General features: G+C 39.0%; 1 protein-coding gene across 4 annotated transcripts in view; it reads left to right on the top strand.

The window, feature by feature from the left end:
- Window positions 1-17,904, top strand: part of DCAF5 (DDB1 and CUL4 associated factor 5) — a 99,291-nt gene that overhangs the window by 68,397 nt on the left and 12,990 nt on the right. For all 4 annotated transcript variants that reach the window (XM_054567377.1, XM_054567374.1, XM_054567375.1 and 1 more), the window contains one exon: window positions 1,565-1,631. In XM_054567377.1, the coding sequence (XP_054423352.1) occupies window positions 1,565-1,631 (67 nt within the window). The remainder of the gene's footprint in view (window positions 1-1,564; window positions 1,632-17,904) is intronic.

Here is a 17,904-nt window from a genome sequence, read left to right on the forward strand (position 1 = left end):
TCATGTATCTTGCAGACTGGTAAATGATTTTTCATGATTGCAAAGTATTAGTAAAGTATTTACATTAAGCATGAGGTTGTGTATATGTTGGACTTACACTTTTTGAAATTGTTCAGTGTCATTCTTAAGAAAGTATTTTTAGAAAAATATAGGCCTTTCTTTTTCTCGGGAAATAAGCAGATGGGGCCAAAAGGCAGTTAGTAATGCTGACCTCAACTTAAAGTAAAACACTTTAGTTCATCTTTGGAAATAAATAAGCTCTCAGAATTGCTCACTGTTGCTGTTAGTGTTTTTTAGTCCTAATTAGAATACAGCTGGTTTAGTGTCCTATCTTTTTGTGATAAAGCAACTAGAAGCCACCACATAAAGTGCTTATGTCCCTAGCACTCACTTGTGGCTAGGTTGGCAGTGGCTTCCTGTTGAAAGATGTCAGCTGACAGCAGGTAAGTTTAGGATGCTTGGCCTTGCATAAAAGATCTTCAGGAAGCTCTTAAATTATTTTTTCTGTATTTAAACATTTTTGTTTTGAAAAATTGTGGTAAAATATACATAACATAAAACTTTCCATGGTAACCATTTTTAAGTGTACAGTTCTGCGGCATTAAATGCATTTGCATTGTTGTGTCACCGTCACCACCATCCACCTCCGGAGGTGTTTCATCTTCCCAAACTGGGAGTCCATACCCACTGAACAGTGGCTCCCTATGCTTCCCTCCCTCCAGTCCTTGGGAGTCAGCGTTCTGTCTGTCTCTGAATTAGACTACTCTAGGGACCTCACAGAAGTTGAATCATACAATATTTGCTTTCATATGTAGCTTCTTTCATTTAGCTTTCTATCTTTAAAATTCACCCATATTGTAGTATATGTCAGAATTTACTTTTTAATGTTGAATAACATTCCATTGTATGTATATATCACATTTTGTTCATTCATTCATTGGTGGACATTTGGGTTTTTTCCACTTTTTGGCTATTGTGAGCATTCTTTTATAAATATTGTTGTACAGATGTCTCGAGTCATTGCTTTCAATTCTCTGATATATACCTACCAAAGACTGCTGGGTCATATGGTAGTTATATGTTTAACTTTTTGAGAAACTGCCATACTGTGTTCCGCAGTGGGTGCACCATTATGTATTTCCACCAGCAATGTACAAGGATTCCAATTTCTCTACCTCCTCACCAACACTTGTTTTCTGCCTGTTTTTTGTAATAGCCATTTTAATGGGTATGAAATAGTATCTTATTGTGGTGTTGATATTTATTTCTCTAATGATTAGTGATGTTGAGCATCTTTTCATGTGTTTATTGGTCATTTGTATATTTTCTTTGGAGAAATGTCTGATCAAGTCCTTTGCCCATTTTGAATAAGGTTGGTTTGTTGCTAAGTTTTAGCCAAGGAACTTTTTGATTTGTAAATACTTTCAAGAGGGTGTTTGCTGTGTGGTGCCTTAAGAATATATCTCCATTTGTTTTGTTTTTTAAAAATCTCTGTATAGGTAAATAAATATAAATATATTATCAATCAGTTAATATATAAATAATAAATTTTTTGTCCCTACAGTATATCCTTTCAGGCTCTGATGACTTCAATCTGTACATGTGGAAAATCCCTGCAGATCCAGAAGCAGGTGAGTATATCCCCAGTATGAACCTACTGCTGATGTTGGCTCTATTGACTGATGTTTGGCATGCTGTGCTCTGAAAGGATAGATCTGTAGCAATAGAGGAAGATACTTCTCTTTCAACATAAGTTTATCAGAAAAGTAACCAGAGGAAATTTTAAAATAAAAATTAGAAGCCAAGATTGAACTATAACCTCATATATAACTATATCTGACATAATGATGCTCAGTTTTTTTCCTTCTATAAATTTCTTTAGACTTCATAGATCCCCTTTATGTCCATTTTTCTCTCTCCAATTTCACACCTGGGATTTTTTATCTTTTACAGGGTTTTCCTTATTATCCATCTGCATGTTCCTGCATATTACTCTACAAATACTTGTTAGGGCCTCTTCGTTTGGCCTCCCTGATGATGTTAACTAAAGTGAAATTTTCTTTATTGCCTGATAGATGCATTCCCTGGGGTTTGGCTGACCTAGACATCAAAGAAATTAGGAGCAAATAATTCTGCATTTGCTCTACAAATATTTTGAAAAAACCTACAGCTTTCCACAAATTTGGACCTAGGCCAGCTGACGTTTCAAATAGCATGGATCATTCTTTTTTTTAAAATATGTGTTTTAGATTTTTATTGATTTGAGGGAGAGAGAAAAGTCTATTTGTTCTTCTACTTATTTATGCATTCATTGGTTGATTCTTGTATTCTTGAATCCTGACCAGGGGTCAAACTCAAAACCTTGGCTCATTGGAACAGTGCTTCTAACCAACTGAGCTACCTGGCCAGGGCAGATCATTCTTCATTCTTGATAATAGTGACCTCACTTGCTTAGTTACATGTTAACACTGGTTGCTTTCTATTGGTAGAAAAATGTATATTTTTTTATTCTCAGGACAGCTTAATACAGACACCTGCTCTGGGTTATACATGATATCAAACTGGACAATGAGCATTGGGAAAATTATAGAGGACTATGCCAAGTGTAATATTGTACAGAATGTGTCTAGTGCTCAGTTTAGGGAAGTTGTTGGCTTACCTGTTGCTGAATTAACAATATTGTTACCTATATTTGCCTTTCAAAACTTGTTGAGGACCACCTTTGGTGTAACTATCCTCTTGCTGTGGTCTAGTTACTAAACACGCTGTAAAAGGCTTCTTCCCCTTTGGAATTTGGAAAGCATGAGTAAATCACATTCCCTTTGAACCAAAAAGTGATGTTGTAGCACGAGAGGTAGTTCTGCATTAAGCCTCCTGTCCCCCATAAATTCTAGGTTGATTAGCTGAGAAATAATCTTTGGGCTTAATTGTATCTTTTACCAGATCTTGAAAAGCTTTTAATTATTAAGTCAACATGTCTTTAAAATAGGAAGTGGGTAATCCCTTTTTCCCAGGACTGTTCTATGGAATCTTTTTCATATTTGTATAAACAGAAGGAGGAAAGAATTAATGATAGTATTGCTGATATTTCCCTCTTCCTGTTGATTTCTATTCTTACATAGGGTATAGACTTACTGTTCAGCTGACTTTGTCAGTAGATGAGTGTGTAGTCTCTAGATGGGCAGGGACCTGATAGCTGAGTTAGCATTCCAATATTAAAACTGGGAATGGGTACCTGGACCTCCCAGTGGTTGTATGGACACAAATAGCTTCAAGGAATCCATTTCTAGATTCTTAAATTCCTTATGTATTCTTCCATAAAATCAGCATTCCTAAGAAGGGACCACTTTTCCTTTTCTACCTCCCCTTTCCCTTTGTCCTTCTCTTACTTTATAGGAACACAAAAACGAAACAACAACAAGAACAAACAGGAAACCAAAAGTACTCCACAAATTTCTGACTCTTTGAACCTTAGCATGGTGCATTGCCTTGAGGTATAAAAAATGACAAGGTGCCAAAATATCTGAAACATTCTTTAATCACAGAGCTATAATTAACCCCTCCTATTTTCTCCCTTATCTTCTTATGAATTTATAACAAATATATTCTGTTTATATGTAACAAGTTTTTATAGAGGTTTATTTGTTTTGATCAGTTGTGTTCCAGTAATAATTATAATGTTAACTTGAATCCAAGACAAAAATTTTAATAGTTAGAACCTTAAAGTCGCAGTAAATAAGGAAAAATTTAAATTTGTATTTACATTTTTGTTGGTGAAACTATGACAGAGTTTTCATTAAAAAAATTATGTTGAAATTTTAAGGGGTAAAGTAGAAATATTCCAAGGAGGAAAAAGGAATGATGTAAAATTTTTATTCAAAAAAGAACAAATTAGACTTAAGATTTCACATAGGGTGTAGAAAGTAGTTCCCCACTACAATAACTACAAAATCAAATTACAAAAGCCAGATTTAGAATATCAGAGAGCTAGAACTGTGCTAGAAGAACTAAAGTTCTAAAGAGGGAAGAAGAGCCCTTCCTAGCTGAACACAAGGCGCTGGCCCTTTTCTTTCCTAGGGACATCAGTGCACAGGCTATAGATGGGGCTGCCATGAATAGACTTGGCTAGAGTGAAAAGAAATCAGTTTTTGATGGCCACATTTGGTTAGTGCGGGGGTTGCACTGGCAGGTAGGGGTCTGGGCTGGAAAGGCAAAATGAAACTCCCACAGTATTATTGGGTTGGCCAAAAAGCCTGTTTAGTTTTATCCATAAAATAAAAGATAACATTTTTCTTTTTCACCAGTAACTTTAATGATTTGGATATATTGAGTATGTCGGTTGTCTCCCACATGGTGGAACGTTAATTGCTCTCAATGCCTTGATTTGATTGCTATCAACTTTAACTGGTCAGCCCAACTGTGGAGCATCATCCAATGAGAAATCTCCAGCACAAAACTTCGCAAACCGCTTTTGACATGTTCAGTCAGTCACAACACCTTCTCCATACACTGCACAAATCTTTTATTGTGTTTCAGTTGGAATTTTACCTTTCTTGAAATAATAGAGCATAATATGACAAAAATGTTGCATATTTTCTTCCATCTTCAATGTTAAAATGGCTACACAAAAATTCACCAATTTTGATTTTTGTTTTTTAAATGCACGCTGATATGACAGCTGTCACAATACAATCTAACAAAATTGTTTTGAATGAAGTTAAAGACAAGTAAGCACTACTAAAACCATTTTATAGAAAAAAACAAATGAACATTTTGGCCAACCCAATACAATGCTTAGGAGACAATCCCCTGTGAGGGGGCTCGCCCCACAGAGCATTGACCAGGTTTTGAACCTACATGGGAAAGGAGGATAAAGAGCAAAGTTTAAAACCTCCAAAGGACAGAACATTTTGACCAAAGAAGAACAAAGACTTGCCAGACTTTTCATCAAAAGCCGAAGAGGACTGCACTCAAGAATGGGGCTGGACAAGAAAGGTGAAATATCCGGCCGTCTCTTGATACTTAGGACACAGACTCCAATTAGAGGAAGAGAGCTGTCATAAGCACTCTACAGGTCTTACCTTTGAAACACGAAGTAGACTTATTATGACTAAAGAAGCAGCCCAGCCCTAACCTACTTCCTACTGATTGGATTGAAGTTGATCAGCTGTTTATCTTAATTTTCTCAAGAGTGGTATGGTGGGTGCATGTTACATGGAGGAAATAAGTTTTGTAAATAGCCTGCTAAGGCTGCAATAACAAAATCCTGCAGACTGGGTGACTTAAAAACAAAAATGTATTTTCTCAAAGTTTGGGAAGCTAGGAGTCCAAGATCAAGGTACTGGCAAGTTTGATTTCTCCTGAGACCTCTCCTTGGCTTGCAGATGAATGCTTCTCACTGTGTTCTCACATGGCCTTTTCTCTGTGCATATAAATTCCCTGGTGTCCCTTCCTTTACCTATGAGGTCACCAGAATTATTGGATTAAAATCCTACCTTTATGACTTCATTTAACCTTAATTACATCCTTAAATGCGCTATCTTCAACTACAGTCACATTGAGGGTTAGGGCTTCAACTTATGAATTTGGAGGAGACAACCCAGTCTTTGCTGTTCTTTTATACTCAACACCCAACATGCAATAAAAAATTATGAGGCATGAAAATGTGGCTGGTAATCAAGAGAGAAAAAAATCAATAGAAGCCAACCCACAACTTTATGCAGGTATTTAAATTAACAGACCGGGACTTTAAATATAAATATGATAAAGAAAATAGAAGAAAAGATGGGCAAAATGGATGAAAAGATGAGAATTTCAACAGAAGTAGAATCTATTTAGGAAAAAAAATCATGTAGACATTCTAAAACTGAAATATCTAAAGCTAAGAATTTATTGGATGGGTTTAACATACAGAGGAGAGGTTTGTTGAATAGAAGACAAGTCAATAAAAGATAACCAAACTGTAGGACAATGGGAAAAGAGAACAGAAAAAACAAAACAGAGCACGTAAGAGACAAGTGGAACACAGATGATCTAACGTGAAATTATAGTCCCAGAGGGATAAGAGAGAAAATGAGCAGAAGCAACATATGAAGATAAGTATCCAAAACAAATGAAAATACCAGTTCTCAACTCAGTAACCATAAGTAGGATAAATACAACACACTTAGGCACATCATAAGTCAAACTATTGAAAACAAAGGATAATGAAAAGACCAAAAGCAACCTGTGGAGAAGGATGAATTACCTATAAATAAGCAACAATAAGATTGCTGGCCAAATTATGGAAGCCAGAATAAAAATTATATGTTTAAAGTGCTTAAAGAATTAAAACCAGCTGGTCCAGGATTCTGTATCCAGGGAAAATATCCTTCAAAAATGTAGATAAAACAAAGACATTTTTTAAAAGAAACTATAGAGTTTTAATGTAATCATTTAGCAACCCTCAATGAATTAATGCATCTAGATATTGGACATCTACAGCAGCTAACATTACACAAAGAAAGACAATTAGGCATTATGTGTCTCCTGATGAAAAACAGCACTACCCATAGTCTTGCAAAATAAACTAACCTGAATCTGGTCAGACCTCAGGATCCACCTTTCAATCTACAGAAAGTATAGAGGTCAAGGAGCATATTTGTACTGTTTTGTAAGGATACAATCCACAAAGTCCAAACTTGTCAGAAACTGTCTCACACATGTTCTTCAACAAATATATCCTAATGGAGAAAGAAGGATGGACAGGAAGAAACCTATCATTTAAGAAACCTAAGAGGCATATTAAAACAAAAAACAGGCAAAACTAAAGTACTTAGGAATGCACAGCTGGATAAATAAAATCGTTTTAAAATGCAGAGAAGTGATTAATATAGAAGTGAGAGTAACGGTTACTTAGGGGGACAGAAGAGGTTGTAGTTGGAATGAGGCATACAGGGGCATCTGAATGGCCAGGAAAATTCCATTTCTTGACCTGGGTGTTAGTTATAAGGCTGTTCACTTCATAAAACTTAATTAAGCTATATTTTTAAAGCTTATTTCCAAATCTCTCTAAAAAATTCCTCAAATGAAAAAATATAAGAAAAGTTAGTAAATAACCATGATCAAAGAGTAAGTCACAATAGAAATAAAATTTTCATAACTGAACAAAAATGAAAACATGACAGAGGTGTTCAAGGACTGCATGGGTATTAGGCCCAGATCAGGGGTCTATAAAATTTTTTATTCACATAACCACCTCCACCATTATTTTTTTTGTTATAATTTACATATTAAAAGTATATATTAAGTATACTTTAACAGAGAAATAACTTAAACCACTGTTAAGACAAGATGCTTGTTGCCCTGAGGTAACTCCAGTGATTAGAAAGTTTTCTGGAAACCTTACTCTGAATCCCTGTGTAGTCTCTCTTGAGTGGTGGCTTATTGAGAAGGGCCTTATTATCATTTTTCCTCCTCACAGCCTTTTTACTCATTTGAAGGTAGCTCTCATGTTCCCTTTTCTATCTCCTCCAGAGACAGCACCCTAAGTTTATTTAGCAGTACTTAAAAAAAAAAATGATGCCAATTTCTTAGATGTACTGGTTTTACTCCTCTAGATTTGTTCTACCTCTGTTTAAGGATTAACTGCATAAGTTCAACAGATGTAGACTGACTAGACCAGAGAAAATCTTTGGTTCCTTGATAATTGAGTACGCTACATGGTGTTTCAGAAAGTACACTGAGGATCACATAAGCTGTTTTTGAAGGTCGCAGAACCCATGACCACGCATACTTAGAGTTGGCTACAAACCCACCGGTTTCCACATGGGCTGTGGTTGGTCCTGGATCTGCATCCTCTACTTGGTGCTTGGCTTTCATTGTACACAAGGATAGGAACCTTATGATTATCTCTCTTGTTAGATTCACTAACTGGTAGTTGAAGGGTTTGTTTTTTCTGTATTACCCTTTAACACTACATCATCAGTCTATCACAGTAAGGCTGTCTCTTTGATCATCATCTTGCTCTGCATGTAACCAAAGTACCTTTTTGGATTATTTTTAGCAAACCTTGGCTCATTTGAGGATTCAGCCTTCCTGCCACTATTTTGACAACTTACCCACATTTTTTTTCTTGTTCACATATTTTTTTCTATCCTTCCTTGTTGTTGTTTTTTCATTTCTTTTATTAATTTTTTAGTTAAGTATTGTATTTTTGTTGTCAAAGTAATACAGGTACATAAATTTTAAATAATATACAAAGCTTTTTTTTAAAAAAAAATGCAACAGTTTCTTCCTGTAACATACACGTAATATTTTTGAATTTTCAATTTTGGCCATTGTCAGTTCTCTTTCTACTATTGAAATCAGCCAGTTGCCCTGAATAGGAATCTTTGAACTCTATCAGGAGTGTATATACCCGGTGGTTGAATGATGAGCCAGCCAGGGGAATAGAACTGTGGATCTCACATCTATACAGAGGTTTTTGTTTAATCCCACCCCCAGCTGTGCCCATTGTTCCCAGTCCAAAATCTCTCTCAACTGGCAACCCCTACACTTCTGCTTGCGTTGGGGGACAGGGTAGTTTCCTGGCCTTGTGTGCTGGTGGAGCAGCGCGATGGTGGAACTGCTCTTTATGCAGGGTTTCACTAATCCTGTTTACAGCCCTGGCCTTCATCCTGGCTTCGGGGATACTTAACACCTCTCATTTTGATATGTAATCTCTCTGTTTTTAAATGTTGGCAATTCATAGTTCAAAAAATACTCGGCAAGGTTCAGCAAGCCAAACGTAACATATGAAAGCTAGATGTAGTTCTTGGATTCTGTCTTTGAATGCTTAGATGACAAAAAGTCTGTCAGAAAATTTCTAATCTAATCTACTGTCTCTTTGGCTTAAACAAATATGGAATGAGGCTGAGCTTGCTCTCTAGGCAGGCCAATTGAACCTAAGATACTAATGCAGTCTATGACAGGGAAACTGCTGTGCTGTTCTATGCCTTAATTGCATAATCAGATGACAGGCTATCAACATTTATTGAATGCCTGCTGTGTGCTTCATAGTGTGTGCCAAACGCTGAGAGAACTGGATGGAGAGAAGTCCTGAGTGGGAGCCAAAAGCAAGGGCATCTTTTTCTTCTTCACCCTTCTGTTCAGAAAGACTGACAATCACTGGGGAAATTTTTTGGGGTTTTTTTGGCTACACACACTACAGAGAGATTAAATTTATTTATTTTATAAACAGTACTGATTTAAAGAATTGTCTAAATAATTGTCATTGAGCTTCCTAGTGGGCTGAGAACATCATTTTCAGAAGTAGGATCTAAAACCCATCATAGAACTTGCTACCTGGCAAGATTAGGCTTGCTATTTTAGCTGATGTCAAATAATGAGTTATTTCTAAAAACATCTTTAAATATTAGAGGAAAGGATAGAACTGGAAATTTGCTGTGGCAAAGAAAAAGCCCAATAGAATATGTTTTATGGCACTGAAGTAGGTAGGAAGAGCATCTGTTCTTACGTGATAATTCTGAAAATAAAATAAACAGATCACCAGTTATGTATAGAGTCAGTATGGTATATTGGAAGGAGCATTAGGCTTAAAATCATACCTAGTTTCAAGTCGAATGCTGCTACTAACTAGCTGATTTAGTGGTTCAATCTAGGAAGATTATATAACAGCAATTGTCTGAGCCTCAGTTTCTTCTATAAATTTGCCTCTGCCCCCAATGCCTCAAATCATGAGATGATTTAACAGTCTTAGAAACTTTCTGAAAATTGTGTGCTTTCAAATGTAGGCATTTGTTATTTATACATAGCAACATTGTTATTGCTATGTATGGTAAGACCGGTGCCCATAGATCCATAATTTCCAAAGCATTTTCTCCCTAGTAATTTAGGATGGAAGTAAGGGATTTGGCAACATGTGGTGGAGTTGGGTGCCTCTGGAAAATACTCATTGCCTTCTTCCCATTCCCCTAATTCTTGTTGGAAAGGGCTTTAGGGTTTTCACAGATAAAGTTACTTCCCCTGAGACATGCCTCTACACAAAGACTTTACTATTTATGGGAAGAAGCATAATGTAATTGAGTTGGTAGGCCTGCATTTAAATTCCTGATGTTCTTGTTGGATGCTTTGGAAAAATTGCTGTAAAATAAGAATATTAACAATAGCAATAGTAATATCTACCTTTTTAGGCATATGTGAGGGTACCTAGTAGCCACTCATGATTGGTATTCCTCATTAAGAAAGCTTTCTCCTGTTTAACTTCTGAAAAACTCCTTAGAGACCAAGATACTGTCTTTCTCTGGTGCCTTCTGAATGGTCGGTTATGTTATTTTTGCATGAAAGTTGCTCTTGACTCTGTAGTTTAAGAGGGGGGAAGTTACATGACAAATGTTTCCCTGAATGGAGGGCAAAACATGCAGTTTCTCTGCCAAGCCACTGCATCCACCCCCACTGCCAGTATTCTGGAAACAGCTGTAAATGCGTTTTCAGGGGCCTACATATGTGCATGCTCTGTTTCTCCTCCGTTTTCTACACATGTGCTGATTCTCAGTGAGTTAGGCCTGGGCACCTGCTTTTTCCCCATGTAATTAGAACAACTGTTTTTAATTGGTACAAGTAGTTGGTTGCAAACACATGTGAAGTGGAGATGATGAAAGAAGAACTTAGCATAATTGACTTTTTGCGCAATTAAGCATTGCTGTCTGTGGAACTCTTTGAGCTTTACTAGCAGCACTGGCCTCCCCATCTGGCTTTTCTTAACTCTTAAGTGGTTCATGATCCCCAGGAGACAGCCACTGCTCTTTCTGTCTTGTCAGTACCCTGATTGTACTTCTCTTTATGGTTTCAAACTTGGAGACCTTGGGATTGTTCACTTGGGCCTTCTGAAATTGCTTAAAGGGTGTTGAGACAACTCTTTTAGAGACAGCAAGGAAAAGAGTAGTCCCTTGACTTTTTTTAAAGATTTTATTTATTTTTTAGAGAGAGGGGAAGGGAGAGAGAAAGAGGGACAGAAACATCAATTGGTTTTCTCTTGTACGCAACCCAGGTATGTGCCCTGACCAAGAATCGAACCAGCAATCTTTGGCTTTGTGAGATGATACCCAACCAACTGAGCCACACTGATCAGGGCTAATCCCTTGAGTCTTTGTTTTTTTTTAATTATATTTTATTGGTTATGCTATTACTGTTGTCTGGATTTTCCCCTTTTTGCCCCCCACACCCAGCATCCACTCCCTCAGGCAGTCTCCCCACCACTGCTCATGTCCATGGATTATGCACATAAGTTCTTTGGCTACTTCGTTTCCTATACTGTATTTACAACCCAATAACTATTCTGTAACTACCTAGTTGTACCTTTTTTTTTTTTTTGCAGCATGTCTATTTTTTGTTTTATTTTTTAAATTTATTTTTTTTATTGTTGTTCAGTTACAGTTGTCCCCATTCCCGCCCCTCCATTGCTCTCCACTACCCCATCTACCCCTGCTCCCAAAGACAATTCCCACCCCATTGTCCTTGGCCATGGGTCCTTTGTACATGTTCCCCTTCTTCTGTTACCTGCCTCCTCTTCCCTTCTAATCACTGTCAATTTATTCTTTATTTCCATGTCTCTGGTTCTTTTTTGCTCATTTGTTTTGTTGATTAGGTTCCACTTATAGGTGAGATCATACGGTACTTGTCTTTCACTGCCTGGCTTGTTTAATTTGGCATAATGTTCTCCAGTTCCATCCATGCTGTCATGAAGGATAGGAGTTCCTTCTTTCTGCTGTGTAGTATTCCATTGTGTAAATGTACCAGTTTTTTCTTTTTTTGTAAAGATCTTATTTATTTATTTTTAGAGCGAGGGGAAGGGAGGGAGAAAGGGAGAGAGACATCAGTGTGTGAGCGATACATCGATTAGTTGCCTCTCACTCCCCCAACTGGAGATCTGGCCTGCAACCCAGACATGTGCTCTGACTAGCACTCGAACCAGTGACCTTTTGGTTCTCAGGTTGGTACTCAATCCACTGAACCACACCAGCCAGGGCTGTAGCACAGTTTTTTGATCCAGTCAATTACCGATGGGCACTTAGGCTATTTCCAGTGCTTGGCTATTGTAAATGACACTGCTATGAACATAGGGGTGCATAGGTTCTTTTGAATTGGTGTTTCGGTGTTCTTAGGGTATAATCCCAACAGTGGAATCGCTAGATCCGAAGGGAGTTCCATCATTAGTTTTTTTAGGAAATTCCGTACTGTTTTCCACAGTGGCTGCACCAGTCTGCATTCCCACTAACAGTGCACTAGGGTTCCCTATTCTCCACAACACCATCAGCACTTGTTTGCATTGGTACTTCTTAATCCCCTCACCTCTTCACCCATTTTCTCACAGTCCCCTTCTATCTGGCAACCATCAACACTCTCTATATCCATGGTTCTCTCTGTTGTTCTTGTTTGCTTAGTTTGTTTTTTAGATTCAGTTGTTGATGGATATCTGTTTTTGCTTTTTTATTGTTCATAGTTTTGATCTTTTTCTTAAATCTCTTTAATATTTGATATAATACTGGTTTGGTCATGATGAACTCCTTTAGTTTTTTTTTTTTTTTCTTGTCTGGGAAGTTCTTTATCTGCCCTTCGATTCTAAATGATAGCTTTGCTGGGTAGAGCAATCTTGGCTGTAGGTCCCTGATTTCATGACTTTGAATATTTCTTGCTAATCCCTTGTAGCCTGAAAGTTTCTTTTGAGAAGTCAGCTGACAGTCTTATGGGAACTCCCCTACAGGTAACTAACTTCTTTTCTCTTACTGCTTTTAAGATTCTCTTTTTATCTTTAACCTTCGGCACTTTAATTATGATGTGTCTTGTTGTGGTCCTCTTTGCATCCATCATAATTGGGACTCTGTCCTTCCTGGACTTGCATGTCTATTTCCTCCACCAAATTAGGGAAGTTTTCTTTCATTATTTGTTCAGATGGATTTCCTATTTCTTGCTTTTTCTCTCCTCCTTCTGTCACCCCTATGATTCAAATTGAAGTTGTTCCAGTGGCTGTTTCTACTACTCTCATTTTTTTGGATTGTTTTTTCTTGTTATGATTGGTTGGTCTTTGTTTTTTGCTTTCTTATGTTCCAAATCATTAATTTGAATCTCGGCTTCATCCACTTTACTGTTGTTTCCCTGCAAATTGTTCTTTATTTCAATTTGCATATCCTTCATTTCTGACTGAGTCTTTTTTATGCTGCTGAGGTCTTCACTGAGTTCCTTGAGCATCCTTATAACCAGTGTTTTGAACTCTACATCTGATAGATTGCTTATCTCCATTTTGCTTAACTCTTTTTCTGGAGTTTTGATCTGTTTTTTCATTTGGGCCGTGTTTCTTTGTCTCCTTGTTTTAGCCGCCTCCCTGTGTTTGTTTCTATGTATTAGGTAGGACTGCTTTGACTCCGTGTCTTGGTAGTGTGGCCTAATGTAGTAGGTGTCCTGTAGGGTCCAGTGGCAAAGCCTCCCCTATCACCCACACTGGGTACTCAAGGTGCACCCTTCATGTGGGCTGAGTACAATCTCCTCTGGTAGTTGAGCCTTGGTTGCTATTGACAGATCAGTAGGAGGGATTTACCTAAGCTAATCAGCTGCAAGGGTTGGCTTTATGACCACTGACCACCAACCTTTACCCTCTGTGGAGGATTAGCTGTGCAGGGGCAGGATGGTGGTGCTCCAACATGGTCTGCAGCTGTCCACTGGGTGCGCAGACTCTGGAGTTTCCCTGGGTGGCGCAGACCAAAGTGCCTCTACCTGTGTTTTGCCCAGGGGCACCCTCCCTGAGTTATAAAGCAATCTGAGGTGGCTGCTGTTAGTGCTGGGCTTGGAGCTTCCCAGGTGAAGCCAAGCTGTGAATCCAGGCTGGCTGCTTGTGGTGCTGGGCCTGGAGCTCACTGAGGCCAGTTGTTGCTTGTTTGAGAGGATTTAGGGAGTAGTGAAGTAGGGGTGTCTAACCTTTTGGTATCTCTCGGCCACACTGGAGAAAGTGTTGTCTTGGGCCACACATTAAATACACAAGCACTAATGAAAACTGATGAGCAAAAAAAAAAAGCTTTTAAGTAAATTTACGAGATATTGTGCTGAGCAGCATTCATTGCCATCCTGGACAGCATGTGGCCTGCAGGCCACGGCTTGGACACACCTGTATGTGAAGCATAAGCCTAGACAAGCCATTTATATGGGAGAGCAGCTTGGGTGGGCCCCTGGCTGGAGGCTGGGGGCTGGGGGTGGGGGGGTGCGGGTGGAGTCTCTGGGGATCTCCAAGGTGGATCAAACAGTGTTAGCCAGGTTGATGGAATCTCAGATATGACACCAACTTGTAGGCTCTGTTGGGGGATGGTTTAGAAAAGGGACTCTGCTCACCTTGATGCCAGACACTTCAGTTCCTCCCTGTATGCCACTGGTGCCTTTAAAGCTGCTGCTAACTGCAGTGCGGGAACTCAGAGGGAGCAAGTCTCAGTAGTTGAGTCCATGTGTGGGTTCTTTAAGAGGAACTGCCTGGGGCTCCAGCAGTTTCTTCCATTGACTCAGTCCCTCCTGGTTTTTGCAGCCAGAAGTTGGGAGGATTTATCTTCCTGGCATGGAAACCCTGGGCTAGGGGGCCTAGTGTGGAGCTGGGAGTCCTCACTGCCCAGATATCCCTTCCAAATTTTTATCCACCAGACGTGGGTGAGGGACCAGCCCATTCCATGTCTGCACCTCTCCTACCAGTCTGGATGGATGTGGGTTCTTTAATTCCGTGGTTGTCAGACTACCATTCAACTTGATTTTTGATGGTTCTGAGTGATGGTGGTTCTGTGTTTTTAGGTATAATTTTGATGTGATTGTGCAAAGAGGTGAGCCATGTCTGCCTACACTGCCATCTTGACCAGAAGTTGCTGCTAGTCCCTTGACTCTTAAAGCAGTAGATTCTTAATTCTAGCAGTGGAGTCAGGAATGAAATAGATTAATTTGCCTTAAGAGGTACTTAACAAACCTCATTTTGGTAGATAATAGCTTTTGTCTTCTTGTCCAAGCCTTGATTCAGAGAAAATGATGAAGGCATCTACTTCAGTGTATTTATTTACTGAGAGGAACCTAATGAACAAAAACTAATGAGCACAATAGAATCAGAGGCATGGAAACATAGGACAGTCTGACAGCAGCCAGGTGGGAGGGGGCAGGGGAATAATGATGGAAAGGAAGGGAAGGGACTAGTCAAAACACATGTATGAATGACCCATTGACACGGACAACAGTGTGAGGACTGACCGTGGGAACAGGGAGTAGACTGGGAAGAGGAGGGCAAAGGGGGGGAAATTGGGACAACTGCAATAGGACAACAATAAAGTATTTTTTAAAAAAGACATTATGCAAAGCTCTGTGGGCAATTGAAAGATAAACACTTTCTTGCCTTCAAAGAACTTCCAATCTAAGAGGGATGAGAAAAGTGTATGTGTGTATGATATTCTAAATTTAAAAGTGGGTTCCAAGACCTATAAAAAGGATGGTTAATGAGGCTTGAAGAGATTTTGGGTATCAGTAAAGTTTTCATGAAATTAACATTTCAGAAGACGCTGAAGCATGGGTAGGATTTTAACCCCTTTATTTCTCTACTCCCATTATAGTAAAAATGCTACGAAAGGAGGGAGGGAGGGTGGGAGGGAGAGAGAGGAAGGAAGGCAGGAAGGAAGGAAGTTAGATTCAAAATGGACAAGCAAGAAGATAAAGAAAGAGAAACACTTAGATAATCCACATGTTGGGTGATGAGCCACTAATAGAGTCTGGGTTTTTTCTTGTATGCATATATTCCAAAGTCTATAACACACTCACATCTTTTCATTCCGTCCTCAGATACTGGGTTGGCCAAAAAGTCTATTTAGTTTTCCTGTAAAATAAAAGGCACATTTTTCATGTTCACCAATAACTTTACTGTTTTGGCTATTTTGAGTATGTCGGCTAACTCCCCCGCCTTTGGCTTCTGGTGGGTAGAGGCCAGGGGTGCTGCTAAACATCCTGCAGTGCATAAGACAGCTCCACAGCAAAGAATTATTTGGCCAAAATGTCAATAGGATCAAGAAACTTCACAAACCACTCTTGACATATTTGATCCGTCATAGCACCTTCTCCATACACTGCACAAATTTTTTTTTTCATTTTTAACTTTCTTAAAATAATAAAGCATGACTCTGGTTGGTGAGGCTCAGTGGACTGAGCACCAGCCTGTGAACTGAAAGGTTGCCAGTTCCATTCCCAGTTAGGGCACATGCCCTGGTCCTGGGCCTTATCCACTTGTCTTCTCGGGGCAGGAGGGAGGGGTGGGGGGTGCGGACATTTGGCCTTGGGATTTTAGAAAGGCCTTTGTCAGGGTTCTAAGCCGGGAGTTTCCTCTGAGTCCCTTGTGTTTCTTGGGATCCCCCTAAGGTAGTGAGTCTGTCACTGATGCTGGAATCTTATCAGACAGCCCTCACATTTTCTTTTCTGAGGTTTTGCAGTAGAGTAGATACAGTGATTTATAGCCTTCCCCACCTCCCTAGCATCTCTTCTGAACCAAAGGAAAGGTGGAGATGAGGAAACTTTGACCTTAGCTTATTAAAGGAACCTGCAAAGTAGTGCTAACATGTTTGTCTGAGCCGGCCAAACAGATGGCCTAGAGAAATGACCATTGGTTTGTACAGAATTGTATAAATCCATAACAGCTCAGGGATGATTAACGTCCTTTATGCTGGACCTTATTTTATTTTATGTGTGCTATTTTATTCACTGGCACTCATCATTAGTGATTAGGTCATGACTTCATTTGGTAAACCGTGGGGTGAGGTTGATCTCACCAGGCCCCTGACCTACAATTTTAGAGATGACCTTCAAGTGAGTATCTGGGTTATATCGTTTTTGGAAGAAATAACCCCTGCCTACCTGATCCTTCTGTTGATAGGCAGGGTCTGGCTAAGTAATGGAGGAGAGTAGACCCCCAGTTCTCACTGATACTGGCATTTTGACTTCAGCATATCAAAATAAGGAACTCCATCTAAATCACTCAATTCTCCAAGACTGATAAAAATTTATTCTCTAAAAGTCATTGTATCTAAACTGCATAGTAGCAGCTGTATTCAATCAGTTGAAACCTGGAAACCAGGAAAGGAGCTAGAGAGAACTTTTCTGAAGCCCTTTCATTGCTGTGATTTGTGTACATAGCCTTGGTTACCTTCAACAAATGGAAGCAATAATTCTTCCTGTGCCTGTTTACATTATCAGTCTCTTGGCTCTATTGGCTCCCTCCTCTTTTTCAGATTTCCTAATTACCAGTTTGGGTGGGGGAAAAGGGGAAAAGACCTTATGTTAAAGTTGCTAGCAAGAAGAGAAACCAGATAAGGTCACAGTGCATGAAAGAGCAATAGAAACAGAAACAGTTTTTCCATGGTCTGGAATTTTCGAGCATTGATACCCTTCAATTGTTCTTCAGATCTGAAAGTTACTGTAATTGTATTCCAAGTAACCTTTGACAGAAAGATTGGTTCGGTTAATAAACTTTAGTTCTATTGTACCTGATTCTTTAAGACATGAGACCCTCTATCTGTCTCCCTTTGGTAGTACTTATTCTAGACTTGCCTTGTCCTGTAACACTATCCATTCAAGTGCTTACTGAGCATCTGCCCTAGTTTAGGCATTGTGGTCCCAGATTCTAGATATGCAAGATATTCGGCTCTATCATGGTCTGTTCAGTGTTGTTAATGTAATGAAATGTCCTGTGGTGATATTATAGAACTTGCGCTTAGGATACATTTGAATGGCGTTTCCCCCTCCCCTCATTTGAGTTTAGGACTTAAAAGAAAACCAAGCTGTATGATAAAGATTCAGAAATCAGTTATGCCAAGACATTTAGAAATCAGTTATGAGCTTCCTACTCCATTCCTATTCAAAACCTTTCAT

Source organism: Pteronotus mesoamericanus, unplaced genomic scaffold (genome assembly GCF_021234165.1).
Source record: "Pteronotus mesoamericanus isolate MK-2021 breed Mesoamerican mustached bat unplaced genomic scaffold, CSHL_Meso_final contig_182, whole genome shotgun sequence".
Classification (NCBI taxonomy): domain Eukaryota; kingdom Metazoa; phylum Chordata; class Mammalia; order Chiroptera; family Mormoopidae; genus Pteronotus; species Pteronotus mesoamericanus.